Here is a 14,100-nt window from a genome sequence, read left to right on the forward strand (position 1 = left end):
AAGAAAAGAAATTGATACGTTTTCGTTTCCTAGGACAGAAAGAGAAGAACAAAGAAAAAGAAAAGGTAAGAGGTTTCAAATGTACAAATCGAGTTCCCTCCAGAATATGCACTTCTAGGATCTCAAAATAGAGTCTGCCTACCGCCAGCTTGTCAATCGTTCAAAAATCGTAATGGCGCCCACCCAAAACTCCATTCCATGCCATGTAAAATCATCTTTCTCTTTCCCATTCCTTCTTAATTCATAACCTCATTCATTTGCCCTGCACCAATCCCTCACTACCTCAATCCCTCGGACTCGGCAACGGACTAACCGTATCCAATGGTGCCTTATGTAAGGCGGGTTGTGCATATGTACCCATGAGACCCAATTTCTTCCTCTCGATAGCACTTTTAACCCATTCTGCAACCTCTGAGTCTTCGGTTCCTGTCAGGATACCATTTGATGTATCTTGCTTTACACCATCTTCCAGACTTAAACTGCATACATCGACCTGATCTTCATCTTCCTCTTCATCTTCTTCCGAAATTGTGTTTGGTTTCGAAAGCTCAGCCAACCATGGATGTTGAAGTAAATCGCTGTATGTAGGACGCATATTTGGGATTTTGTTAAGACATCCTCGAACGAAATTGCGAGCAGTTGGGGAGAAACCTTCTGCAGGAAGATCGGGTGGTTCACCATCGACAATTGCCTATTACATGTTAGATTCAAACCTCAAGATAAAGAAATAATAAAACATAAGAGAACTTACACTTAATTGTGAAAAGATATTATTATATGTCTCTGGTGGATATGGATATCTTCCCATTGCGCACTCAATAACACTTAATCCCAAGGACCAAATATCACTTTGTACACTATAAGTTCCACCTCCAGGATTTGCACCAGCTTGTGAAATTCCACCACCCGAAATTCTTTCTGGTGCCATATATGATTGACATCCAATGTTCGTTTTCGCGATACTAGCGACTAAATTCCCAGAAACACCAAAATCACAAATTTTGACCTGCCCATTGGTATTTACGAGAATGTTCGTTGGCTTGACATCTCGATGGATGATGTTGTGTTCGTCTTTCAGGGTTTTTAGACCTTGAGTTGTCGCATAGGTGATTTTCCTCAAGACATTTTCGGGAATACCATCACCGTAAATCTTATCAATCGACCCTCCATCCATGAACTCTATACAGATGTAAACAGCTCCTTCTTGAAAGAATGCACCGTAAAAGTCAATAATGTAAGGACTCAGACATCTATGAAGGATGTCCAATTCCATAATGATAGCGGCGAATTTGGCTTCGTCAAGTTCCAATCTAAGTTCTTTCATTGCCATTACCACACCCGTTGTATTTCCTCCGGGTTTCACTTCGGCATCATCGGTATCCGTTGTAGATGATTTATTACCTGCGAGACCCAACCCAGGTTTGCGCATTCGTGGTCTTGCATGTCGAACTTTGTAAACAGTACCATAATTTCCTTTACCCAATTCTTCCAAGGTATCAACCTCATCCAAAGATATATTGAAATTTGTACCGTTTGCAAAATCGATACCACCTCCATGAATAACTGCTTTTCCTGCAAATTTCAAGGTTCCTTTCTCCGTGTCCACGTATTTTGCAAATTGATTAAACATAGAACCTCCATTTGCAGTGTTGGGTGCACCATTTGATTCGGAACCTGGCGTGGCAGCTGGAGCTGGAGGTAGACCACCAGGTAATTTCATACCTCTTCTTGCGCTTAATCCACCACCACCCATTTTCATTTTCGGAATTACCGGAGCGGAAGCAAAGTTTTGTGGTGGAGGTCGCATGTTGGGTGGTAATTGTAATCCTCCAGGTAATCCATCTACGACAGGTGAAGCTGGGACCCCCGGTGATGAAATTGTCGCGGGTAATTGTGGTCGTGGGGAAGGTGCGCCTTGTCTTGATGCGTGAAATGCCTTCATTTTTTCTGCCATGGAAGTAGGTAAACCACCACCAGGTTGTCTGCCCGCTTGTGAGGATCTACCTCCTCCTGGTATCGATGGACCAGGTCTTGGTCTTCTGGCATTCTGCAACATACCAAGAGGTGTGGAAGATGCTGTCATGTTGGCTATTCCCTCGTTTTCTGACGCTGGTCGAAGAGACGGTATAGTAGGAGGTTTCGAAGAACTAGGTGATGTAGGAGCTTCGTTCGTTTGATCATCGGTAGGCTTTTCTTGAGGAGGGGTATCTTTAAAAGCAAAATCGGTTGAATCGCCCGGAGCACCCATCGTATCTAGTTGAGGATTATCTGCCATTATGCTGATAAGAGAATTGTTCGCATTCGAGAGATATTATGAGCGGTGGGGTAAGAATCGAATGTTATTGTCAATCTTTCTGGCGTGAAAAGGATTAGTGAGTACATGAAGTGATTGATATCTCTCTTGGCAAAAGTATATTTTGGATTGAAGAGTAGAGATTGGAGGCCTCACCTTCTTAATGAATCAAACTGGTCAAGACTGAAGAACGGTCACTGGTGAAATGTATTTTGGCTTCACAATTGCCGTAGGGAGATTCAGGATGATCGGTACTTTGATGAACTGGAAATATTCCGATCAAGAAGAGGGAAGGCTGGTCTAGAGCATATGCTAGATATACCTAGACCAAATATCTACTAGTAGTTCTTCTGATTTTCACTCGTGTGAACTTTGTTTGGGTGTTTAGGTGTTTAGATTATCCTTAGGAGATAATGGAGTCGTTGAGCCACAAGTTGGTATAGTGGTCTGCGAAAGAATCTGGGTCTTGACCTTTGGCGGAAAGGATATTTGGGGCAATTCGAGACGAAGAAATGAAGCTATCGACTGATTTGAACTTTGGTCGTGGCGGGTCGAAGCTTAAGATGCTGGGGGCGCCGTTTCTAACTTGGCTTTTTTTTCCTGGTGGTTTTTTCTTCTTCTTAGTCTGCTCCTTTTCTTCCTTTCTCTGCCTTTCTCTTCGAATCTTTCACTCCCGATGTGTCGAGCCGAATGAGTGGTTTATAATAGTTGGCAAAAAGAAGGATTGGAGACTGGAGGTCTAGGTTCTTTAATGGGACGGGACGAAGCTTTGATTAATAATGAGGGGAAATGATATTTACGACAAGTAGAAGTGGTGGTGGGAGTGGTAGGAGTGGTGGGAGTGGTGGAAGTAGTGGAAGTGGTGGGAGTGGTGGAAGTGGTGGAGGTAGTGAGAGTAGTGGAAGTAGGGTGAGAGTAGTAGGAGAGTAGTAGGAGAGTAGGTGGGTAGTCGTAGTAATAGAGATTGAATTGAGAAGTTTTCACGGAATTCCCAGATATTTATTTAGGATCTTGATGCGACTATCAAATCCATGGTATGTGTGTGATTGTATGGGATCGAGGTGGGAAGTTGGTGAAAGAGATTCTGGTTATGGTGGGTGTCCCCAAAAAGCATTCAAAATCAAAAAGATCTTGATGTCAGTTAGCAATCAATGGGAGAACGTAAGAACGTAAGTGGTAGGTGATCCGTAACCATCAATCCTTACAATTGCTGATATAGTTAGTACTGGTAAAACAAGGACAATAATATAAATAATATAAATATCATAATGAAAGACAATTAATTACTATATATTATTTACCTGAGTACTAACACCCATCTATCTTTTAAATCATTTTCAACGAAATGAAGTTTTTGCTTTCGATCTCAAGTTGATGATGTATATTATTTTATTTGTTTTGACTTGATACCTATACCTGTAAATGTTAATATCGATATTTCTTCTATAGATCTAGATATTATAGATTTCGATCTGAATTTAGGTTAGATGTACTTTATATGTATATGTATTTGTATTTGTATTTACATTTGTAATTATATCTATGTCTGTCCATACCTACATCTACTCTACCTAGTAGATATCTATATCTACATCTATACTAACACCTAGGTATTTATATGTATAGGCATTTATTTATTTATCTATCTTATTTCACATCGTAAAGACTAAATCCTATATACAGAACACATAAAATCCATCCATTACATTGCTGTATCGAATGAAAGACGATAAATGATACATGATAAATGATCCAAATGACAGAATGGGGAGCATCTGAAGCACGATGACGTTGAATCCGAGAGTGAAGGAAGAAAATCGATCTGATGGAGGGGCATTGATGAGGGGGGGGAGTATAAAATTCAAGGGGGTGGGAGAATCAGAGTGTGAATCGTGATATCCATACTTAGTACCCACGGAGTACGGAGTATACTGGTACGGCTGGAGTGAAGCTATCTTCACCTGCAAGAGTAATAGTTACTTACTACTTATTACTGTACCAGTACTATTCAATACGCATGAAAGGATTCATCAATTTGATTGGTTCAGATGAGCGAGGAGATGGATCTTTCACTGGATCACAATTGAATCACATTTTCTCAATTTTTTTCTCAATTTTCTCATTTCGCAACTCTAGTCCCTCATGTTCTCCAATCCCCAATCTCCATCCAATCTTCAAATCTCCATCCTCATAAACCGGGGGGCATCTCGGAGCTCACCCATCCACCCACCCCACTATCAATCTTGAATTCAAGTCAAGCCACATACGAAAGAAATTGTCCAAACTCTTTGGTTCGTGGATCAATTGCTTTGGAGATGGAGATTGATCAGATTTGTCCCATTTGTATGGACTATGCATGGACTATGGAGTATGAGGTATGGAGTATGAAGAAAAATTGGTATGATTCGAACCATGAATTGGATGTAGATCAACTTACGATATGTATGACTATCTACGTAAACATACGGTACCAAACCCTTTGACGTTGTGATCAATGGAGTGATATACGTACCTACCCGTGGACATCTACGTACTTTTCTTCACCTCTTCTTTACCCTTCCTGGATGGATATATTTACTGTACAATGACTACTTTGGGACATTAGACCCTGGATGACGTGGTTGAAGAAAAGGAAAAACACGTCCCGTTGTAATTCTGCTCGATAAGACATCTACGAATGATGATAATATGGATGTATAATATGGATGTATAATATGTATAGTGTGTAGGTTGTATCGACTGGGATCTTGATACTATTGATATCATTTCCCAAACATTCAACTCCAATAGGTACCCAAGTGCCGGTTCTCTGATGGTAATGTCAAGTTTGGCAAGTTTTGCAATTAGATACTAGTAGGTATGGTAAACGAGTCAAGTTAGGAGATACCAAGGAGGTATTGACGGTATAAGCCGCCTTAGCATAATTATCTTCATCCTCATCCTCATTCTCATTCTCATTCTCATCCACTTCCACTTTCACTTCCCAGGAACTCAACTTCCCCTATCAATCCAAAGGGAGTGAGGCTGAGGCTGCGGTGTCGGTAGACCATCCATTAGTACTAATGCATCCATAAACATACGCCTGACTATATTTATTAACTTTTCACCATAGAGAAAGCACAGTCGGGATGAAGGGTCCGGTCCAAGTTGTCAAAAGTTATACTCTTCCCTATTGCATCCCCCAATTCTCTAACCTCAAACTCAAATTTGGATCGATGATTTGATATATGATTTGATAGGTCTCTCCGTGGCGACGGTTACCTCCAGCTAGGTATGCATTCTTGGTTTCATAAAAAATAGGGCACCAGCCTTGATACTCCTTCCACATGGTTTGTTGTACTTTCCTTCCCGTCCCATCGTTATATTTCCTGGAATCTCCAGCTAGGAGCTAGGTAGGCATGTCGGCTTTTACCAACATCTTTCCCTTGCAGCATCTTTTTACCATTTGGGATGTCTCCAGCTTCTTCATGATTGGAATCATGCCAACTTATAGAGTGGCTCGAGTCGAGTGGGTAAGACTGGATATGATTGAATTGGATGCTTTGACATTTCTCTTTCGGTTCTTCATGCAAGTTAACGTCAGTCATTCATTTATAAACAAGGAAAGCCAAGAAATTGTGGAGTTTTGGCAGTGAGTGAGTGCCCAGGTGAGGTTTGAAACTTGGGAAAGATTTCATCGTCATTATTGTGGCACGGTGGCACTGTGGCTTGATGTAAATAGTGGCTGGGTATGAGTAGTGGCTGGGTATCGCTTGTTATCAATGCAGGTGCCCAGGTGAGCGACCATACACAAGTTGGATTGATTCTGATGGCGATATGGACAGTGAACAATGGACAGTGGATATGATTGATGGCGATATGGACAGTGAGCAATGGACAGTGGATATGACAGTTGAAGTATATACGGAGAAGAGCGAAGAGAGGCGAAGAGACTACGAGCTGGGCTGAATTGAGTGGATTTGAATGGTATATCGAATGTACGAAGGATACCTAGTACCTCTCCTCTCCTATTTCCATGAATTTGAAATCATTCAAGCCAACAATTTCATCATCTCAAGCAGCACCAAGCATCACCAAGCATCACAAAGTTACACACCAAGAAGGATGATATGAAGTATTTCTCTTCTTTTGTTATACATCACATACCTCGATACCATTTGTGACATGCATTTCCAGATATTCACATCTCAATGGTCAATGTACCAAAGTATATGTCAATGAGAAGCACCAGAAGATGTGAATAGATTTTCTTTATATAATAGATACCGAGGGACGATAATGAAAAATCCTTTGGATACAACATCGAGGTAGTATTATCGTCTTGGCCGAATACCGAGAGGTAGTGGGTAGAAATATTATTGTGATCAATGTACCGCACCTGCATGAAGCCTTATTGTATATCGTGAACGAGGAGGGAGTTGGAGTATATATGAGAGTTGGCAAGGACTCGACAATTATGAGTATTGGAATGTAATCTTGCCATAATCTTCAATCCAATTCACTTCAGTTCACTCAATTGACGATATTGATTCCTACTCTCCCATCAATTGGCTCCTTTTTATCTCTTTATCATATCACAACATCACGTTTCAACCAATCATAACTGGATTCAATTCCAAGAATATCTTCCGCCTCAATCAACTTCTTGATAATTCCAGTCAACCTCTTTGTTTGGCCCTCGTGCTCTTCCACTCACACTGACTCTTACGTTCAAGTGTTTGCTGCCTTATTTGTTGTTGTCATACCAGACCATACCTACTTCTCAATATCAAATTCCTCAACTCAATGTAACTCGAGAACTCGAGAACTCGAGAACTCAAGAACTCAAGAACTCAAGAACTCGAGAACTCGAGAACTCGAGAACTCAAGAACTCAAGAACTCAAGAACTCAAGAACTCAAGAACTCAAGAACTCAAGAACTTCTCACCAACTCTCAATATCAAACCGTCTGATCATCATATACATACCCAGTCCCGTCATAAGCATAAGCATAAGCACAAGCACTTTACTTATTCATATTCCTTGTCATCATCATCGCCCTTTCATTCGTCAATGTTATTTGTCCACGCGGCGACGTGCTCAGACTTGGTCCAAAAATTGAATGGCTGAGAACGGATCAACATCCACATCTTCCGTAAGTAATCATTTACCAAGGTACGGTACAGGACGCAGTCTAGCTACTTATTCCACCATACCATCCTTGGCCTTATCGCATTTGCAAAATTCAGGTCCGGCCCAAGAAAAGCTAAAACCACGTCAGGTTTGCCCAGTCGTTACACAGCCGCCGTCGCTCAATATTTCTCATTCAATAGCTTGAGGGAGAAAAGAAAGAAGGAGAAGAAGAAGAAGAAGAAGAAGAAAGGAGTAAAATAGAGAAGCTGATTGCGCTTCACTTCATCAATATATTTGATTGTCTTCCATTCACGCCGAACAATCTCACAAACTTAATTCAAACATACGAAAAACATTATCAAACTTCTTCAAAGATTGTTTGAAACCTCAATTGTCGAAGAGGACGAAAGTACCTCGATTATCAACAACCTCACATACTTCGTCCAATTTCTATCGCAGACATTGGTTTGATCGTTCGATCCCGTTAAAATCATCATGGGATTATTCACATCACCTACTTCCTTTCGACTGGCCAATCTAGCTACCAATAACGATGTCGGCGCATCTTCTATCTCAACACGATCCCTAACAGATGTCGCGTTCGGCACTATGGCAAATGACCATTCTTCACATCCTGCCCTTGGTCATCTTATACTATTAGTCTTCGAAGCCGTCATGGAAGTCGTATGTGTTAGTTTACCCGGTTATATCGTGGCAAGACAAGGAATGTTCGATGCAGACAAACAGAAGTTTGTTGCAAATCTCAATGTTGCGCTCTTCACACCTTGTTTGAGTAGGTACCTTGGGACCTGGAGAAATATGGATAAAGGCTAATATATTGGATAGTCTTCACCAAATTGGCATCTCAATTGACGGCAGATAAATTGGTCGAACTTGCAGTCATCCCAGTTATCTTCATCGTGCAAACATTGGTCTCATATCTAGTTTCGGTAGGGGTTGGTAAGGCATTTGGGTTTGGAAAGAGACCGGCCAACTTTGTTACTGCGATGGGTGTATGTTATTGTTCCTTCGGCCGTTCGATTGATAAAAGTGCTAATAGTCTTAATAGGTATTCGGAAATTCAAACTCTTTACCCATTTCCCTCGTCATTTCATTGTCGCAAACATTAAAAGGTTTACATTGGGACAAAATACCTGGAGATAACGACGATGAAGTTGGCGCAAGAGGTATCCTATACCTTCTCATCTTTCAACAATTAGGTCAACTAGTTCGTTGGAGTTGGGGTTATCATGTTTTACTTGCACCACCCGAAACCTATAAGGATGAAGAAGAAGGACGATACAGAGATGAACCTGTTCTAATCCCTGGATTGGATGGCGAAGAAGATAATGATGATAATGGTGAATCGTCCTCGAATTCTTCCAATTTCGGTGGCAGAACACCAGTTACCCACGCTTTACATGACAATTCCGATGAAGAAGAACCTGCAAAATTACCTGGTATCATGGCCACACCTACGAATGGAAATCACTTACCAGGCAACAATAATGATATAACTTCATTCCCAAGTATTCGAACACCACCATCCGAAGAGGAATTAGAAATTCCAGATGGAATTCGAGGTTGGATCCCTAGGGCAAAATTCCATACTAAACGAACCGTCGCTAAAGCATCTCATCATACCTATCATGCTTTACCAACTCCTGCTCAAGGACTCGTCACGAAAGTTTCAAATTCTACCAACAGATTTTTAAATGGTCTTTGGGAATTCATGAATCCCCCCCTCTGGGCTATGCTTCTCGCTGTGATTGTCGCATCTATTCCAAAACTTCAACACCTTTTCTTCGCTGAGGGATCTTTCATCGCCAACTCCGTTACACGAGCCGTCTCTCAATCAGGAGGTGTCGCCGTTCCCCTCATCTTAGTCGTCCTCGGTGCGAACCTTGCTAGAAATACACTTCCTCAACATGTTCTCGACGAAAACTCAGAAGAGAATCAAATTGGCACAAAACTTCTCATCGCTTCCTTGATCTCCAGAATGTTACTTCCAACATTGATCATGGCACCACTTTTAGCTTTAACAGCAAAATATGTTCCAGTTAGCATATTGGATGATCCAATTTTCGTCATCGTCTGCTTCTTGTTGACAGGTGCACCTAGTGCTTTGCAATTGGCGCAGATTTGTCAAATCAATGGGGTTTATGAGGGAGTGATGAGTAAATTACTTTTCCAAAGTTATGTTATTTGGATTTTGCCAAGTACATTGATTCTGGTTATGTGTGCCTTGGAGGTTGTGGAATGGGCTGCTTAGGTTGAGTGTTGATGAGACGAGTGCTTTGAGTTGTGTGTCCGGAAAAGGGGCATTCGATTGAAGGTTGAATGATGAGATGGAAGTGGAATCCATTCACGAGTCAAGTGGATGGAAAATTCGAAACGAAAAACAAATAAACTGTACACGATAGGCATACATGGATAAGGCTTGCGCCAGGAAAACCATATGGAATTGTATATTTATTAGGTGGATGAAAGGTTGCATCAGCGTGGCTCGGCGTTTTTGGGATATTATTTTATTTTAATTTGATCAATGCAGGGTATGGCAATGATGTACTTGTAATGCGCACATGTTGTGGATTTTAGAATGGGGTAGCTAGAGGGAAAGGAGGAGGAGAGGAGGAGCTTAATCACGATACCATAAAATACGTTTGAGAAGTTGATAATAGCTACCTACCTTGCAATCAATCATACATGTGTCATGTACTACTATTCATTCATAAATTTTGACATTCATACACATACATGTATATCGGATTCTATATTACATTGAATATTTCAAAGTGAAGACTTGAATTGAAGATTAGATAGATGTATATACATGTATTCTTTGTCATGTAGAGTAGATAAAGAGGGTGGGTATGAAAATTTTATTTTGTGTCTTTCTCGGCGATTAATTGAGACTGACTGGTGGGAGTGTGGTGTGGTGGGAAGTTTGATGGATTTTGAGTTTTAGATGGAGGAGATGGGGGAGGGATCTGGAGAGAGGGAGAGAGGGAGAGAGGGAGAGAGGGAGAGAGGGAGAGAGGGAGAGAGGGAGAGAGGGAGAGAGGGAGAGAGGGAGAGAGGGAGAGAGGGGTCAATGGTGATTCTTGATATAATGTATGCATATATACATTCCTTTTCATTTTTATTATCCTAAAAAAAACCTAGTATCGTTATCATTATTATCATTATAAAGGAATTCCTTTGTGAATAATAAAAATAGATTTATAGTATAGGTATCTGATGATCTATATGTAAGAGTTCTGAAACCTACTCACCGTATATATAACGCTTTTTCAGCAAAAATATACAATTATTTAGCTTTTTATACTCTGGTTTATTTATAATTATATAAGATAAAATTGAATATAATATTATAGAAAGATTAAGAATTATTTAAATTATTTAAAAAAATATATTGTGGTTTATTTTTAACTATTTTTATAATAATATTTTTAAAGAGTTAAAATTGAAAATTCGAAAAAATTCGAAAATTCGCTTATTTTGTATAAAAAAAAGCATTACAAGTTAAAAATTCTGAACTTTTTCAATTAAAAACTTATATAATTTTTAATAAAAATATCTAAAAATAAATTAGAAATTTTTATATTTAAAGAATGATTTATATTATTTACTAAAAAGTTTTAATAATTTAATATCAAAAATTTAATTAATTATATAGTATTTTAGTTTATATAGAAAAATATGAATTTTGTAGGGATTTTGTTACATTTGTTACAGGGGTGCGGTAAGTAGGTTCCAGAACTCTTATCTCGACTCTTGAGATATCTGATCTGATCTCTCGTGTGAGAGATTTAGCATGGGAGATTCGTACCGCGAGTTTTAGTTTTGAGGCCTGCTTCTTGCGTAATAGATTGTGGTTGTATGGGATGGAGAGGGGAAAATTTCTGGTGATGGGATGGGATGGGATGGGTGATGGATGTGAAGATTTTGAGTAAATAGGAGGTTTTTGTTATTGGGCATAGTTTGTATATTGGAGGGGGAGAAGTTCTTGAGGGGTAGAGTGAGGTGAAGGGGGTATAAGTATAAATACTTTGTTATTGATACTACGGTTTGTATTCTTAGCGATTTCCTCCAGTGGAAGGAAATTTATTAAAGATTTTTGTAAATTCTTCATTTTTGTTTATTATTTTTCTCGAGAACTGAGAGATTGAGAAATGCTTCCCCGAGGTCTGTATGGGAATGGGAAGAAGGTGAGGGAAGAGAAATTTGATGGGAGAGGGAGGGAGGGAGAGAGGGAGAGATATATATCGGATTGTGTCGCTGTTATTGGTTTAGCTTGTTGTTTTTTAATCGTTTGACTATTCTCATTCAGAACAATTTAGATACTCCAGCTAGGTATTACTTATTCATCGTCGCGATGTAATACATTATTACTCTTCAATGGCCATTCTTCAATATCAGATCTCGCCAGAACAGAGATGAGGATGTTCCTGATTAACAACTATATCTTAATCCCATGAGTGATTAATCCCGGTTGACTTTATTAATATTTTTACCTGGTTTAGCTGGTACGAGTGAGGATATTTATACAAGTCTCTGAATTATCTTCTAATCATCGTAAGATTACATAGGTACTAGAAGGTAATGAGTAAATCTCAGAATGTAGAATTCACAATGAAAGTGGTGAGCTTTTCTTTGAAGTTTGTATGTATGTATTTAGTTCCATCATCTATTTATTACGAAGTCGGATTATAAACTCTCTTTGTGTTCTACTGGATATAGTTGCTATCTCTAGTCCATTTATATCGAAGCAAAAGTCATCGCGATGGTATCTCTAAGTTTGTTTGTAAGTAGATTTCGATTCTCATTACCATGGGGGAAGAGAAGTTGAAGCGTGTATTATACCAGTTCTTGTCATTGTAGAAATTGGGGATATTTCTTCCGTCTTAGTGACGGTGGTTATAACAGTAATTGGACAGATTTATGGTTGCCGAAATCTTTACTCTGCCCCTTTAATCATCGCTCGCTAAGTAAGCCGCAAGCATTTTTACTGTCGAAATATTAGAAAAGTTGGTAGGACACCTTATTTTGAAGATGAATTTTTGGAAAACAAGTGAAAGTTTTTTTGTATGAGCTGGTAGACCACAGGTGGAGTTACTGATTTTTTGATATATTTCGTTGTGAAGTAGAAAATTGCTTACATTGATAGAATCGGGCGTAACGCGTTGGTTGTATTGTTTTGAAAGAATGATAAAAGAAAAGACCTTTTTATACCTCAATGATTTATTAATTTTGTAGAAAGTATTCCCTTTGATTTGTATCTTCCTTCTGGATTATGTATATAAGAGTGAGAACGAGTATTTACTGGTAGGGTAACGGGGTTAATGAATAGGAATTGAGGTTGAGAGGGGCTAGTTGGGCCATACGTTACATTTCCCGATGTGTGAATTCAACAAAAATTGTCTTGGGTATAGTCATTTGAATAATTAGATATCAAAGATAAACATATATAAATGTTAGCCCTACGAACAAAATGAGAAATTCAGAATTAATCAAAGTCAAAGAACAAGAGCTACAAGATGATATGCTGTTGAATCCATTTCAAAGTTGAGTTCTGAAGCTTATCTCGCATTACTACAAATCATATCTTCGATGAAATTCACTCATGGCACTGTTTATTATCTCATAGTAACTAATCGTAATCACTATCTCGTCACTATAATTACCGCTGCCATCCAAATATCATCGATTGATGAATATCTTTCCTAACCCTACCCTATATTTTGACGTTGTCACACAGCATTAGAGTATACCAAGGCCTCGGGGTATATTTACTGTTTTAATTCCATCGATTTGAATATTAACCTTTTGCGTCACGCTTGACTTTTAATTATTTCAAAAGGGCAACTTTTATATAAGCCCTAGTAGTTAATTACTCAGGATGGATTAACTTCAAGCTTGCCCTTTGATTGCTTCCACAGCGAAGGTGAAATTTAGAAGAATGGATATTATATAACCAGAGATTTTACCAGGTATTTTCAAGTCTCAAGACGGTAGTATAAATTCAAGCTGAAGAATCATTATATCCTCAATTTCGATTGACCGATCAATTTACCAGCGACATGGAATTTTTGAACGAATGGTGGTGTATGTAAGTCTATGTCCAGAAAATCTAAATCCATAAGACAGCAATGGGGGCATAGAAGTGTAGATTTTAGATGAGAAATTCAGATGAATTGCTAAGTGACAGTGATGATAATCGACAAAATATCCACAGGACTAGCCACAAAACCTCACGAAGAGTGACAGCAAGATGACACATGCTGACACCGAATTAGATTATATTCTCTACCGCGCCAATCTAGATGAGTCAAGTTATCAAAGCTTGTATTTTTGGAATGGAATTGTGCAACCCAAGGTATACAGATCCGTACCAGGAGATGAAATACTTTTTATAGAGGTTTAATGATCAAAATCTCATAACCACTAGCATAAAAGGTTGACTCTCATTGGTTGTAAGGAAATGCCACGCTGAATTACTCTTTCTTATTATATTTACAAAAATTCCGGTCATTCTCCCCTTTTTCCATTCTTCTCGGTAAGTATGATAAAAAGTTGTGGGCAGAGTGGAAATGAATTCTGCAATCAAATGTGTAGCAAGTCAAGAAAGGGAAAGCTGTTAATGAACGAAACAGTGCCATTGGCCAGACTATGAGACTTGGGGCTATCGTCAA

At 39.2% G+C, this 14,100-nt stretch overlaps 3 protein-coding genes across 3 annotated transcripts; 2 read left to right on the forward strand and 1 right to left on the reverse strand.

Moving 5' to 3' along the window:
- Window positions 1-283: 283 nt before the first annotated feature.
- On the reverse strand, window positions 284-2,275 carry EAE98_011262 (uncharacterized protein; the record flags this gene model as incomplete). Its single annotated transcript, XM_038958884.1, has 2 exons — window positions 284-691; window positions 752-2,275. The coding sequence occupies 2 exons, from the start codon at window positions 2,273-2,275 to the stop codon at window positions 284-286; spliced, it is 1,932 nt and encodes a 643-aa protein (XP_038804724.1).
- A 3,497-nt stretch (window positions 2,276-5,772) lies between these two features.
- Window positions 5,773-6,241, forward strand: EAE98_011263 (uncharacterized protein; the record flags this gene model as incomplete). Its single annotated transcript, XM_038958885.1, has 2 exons — window positions 5,773-5,924; window positions 6,061-6,241. 2 exons carry the CDS (start codon window positions 5,773-5,775, stop codon window positions 6,239-6,241), a joined length of 333 nt encoding a protein of 110 aa, XP_038804725.1.
- Window positions 6,242-7,104: 863 nt separating this feature from the next.
- On the forward strand, window positions 7,105-10,108 carry EAE98_011264 (uncharacterized protein). Its single transcript, XM_038958886.1, has 3 exons — window positions 7,105-8,198; window positions 8,252-8,418; window positions 8,475-10,108. The coding sequence occupies exons 1-3, from the start codon at window positions 7,901-7,903 to the stop codon at window positions 9,675-9,677; spliced, it is 1,668 nt and encodes a 555-aa protein (XP_038804726.1). The 5' UTR covers window positions 7,105-7,900; the 3' UTR covers window positions 9,678-10,108.
- Window positions 10,109-14,100: the final 3,992 nt, after the last annotated feature.

The sequence above is a fragment of the Botrytis deweyae genome (genome assembly GCF_014898535.1).
Source record: "Botrytis deweyae strain B1 chromosome Unknown BDEW_046, whole genome shotgun sequence".
NCBI classification, from domain to species: Eukaryota; Fungi; Ascomycota; class Leotiomycetes; order Helotiales; family Sclerotiniaceae; genus Botrytis; species Botrytis deweyae.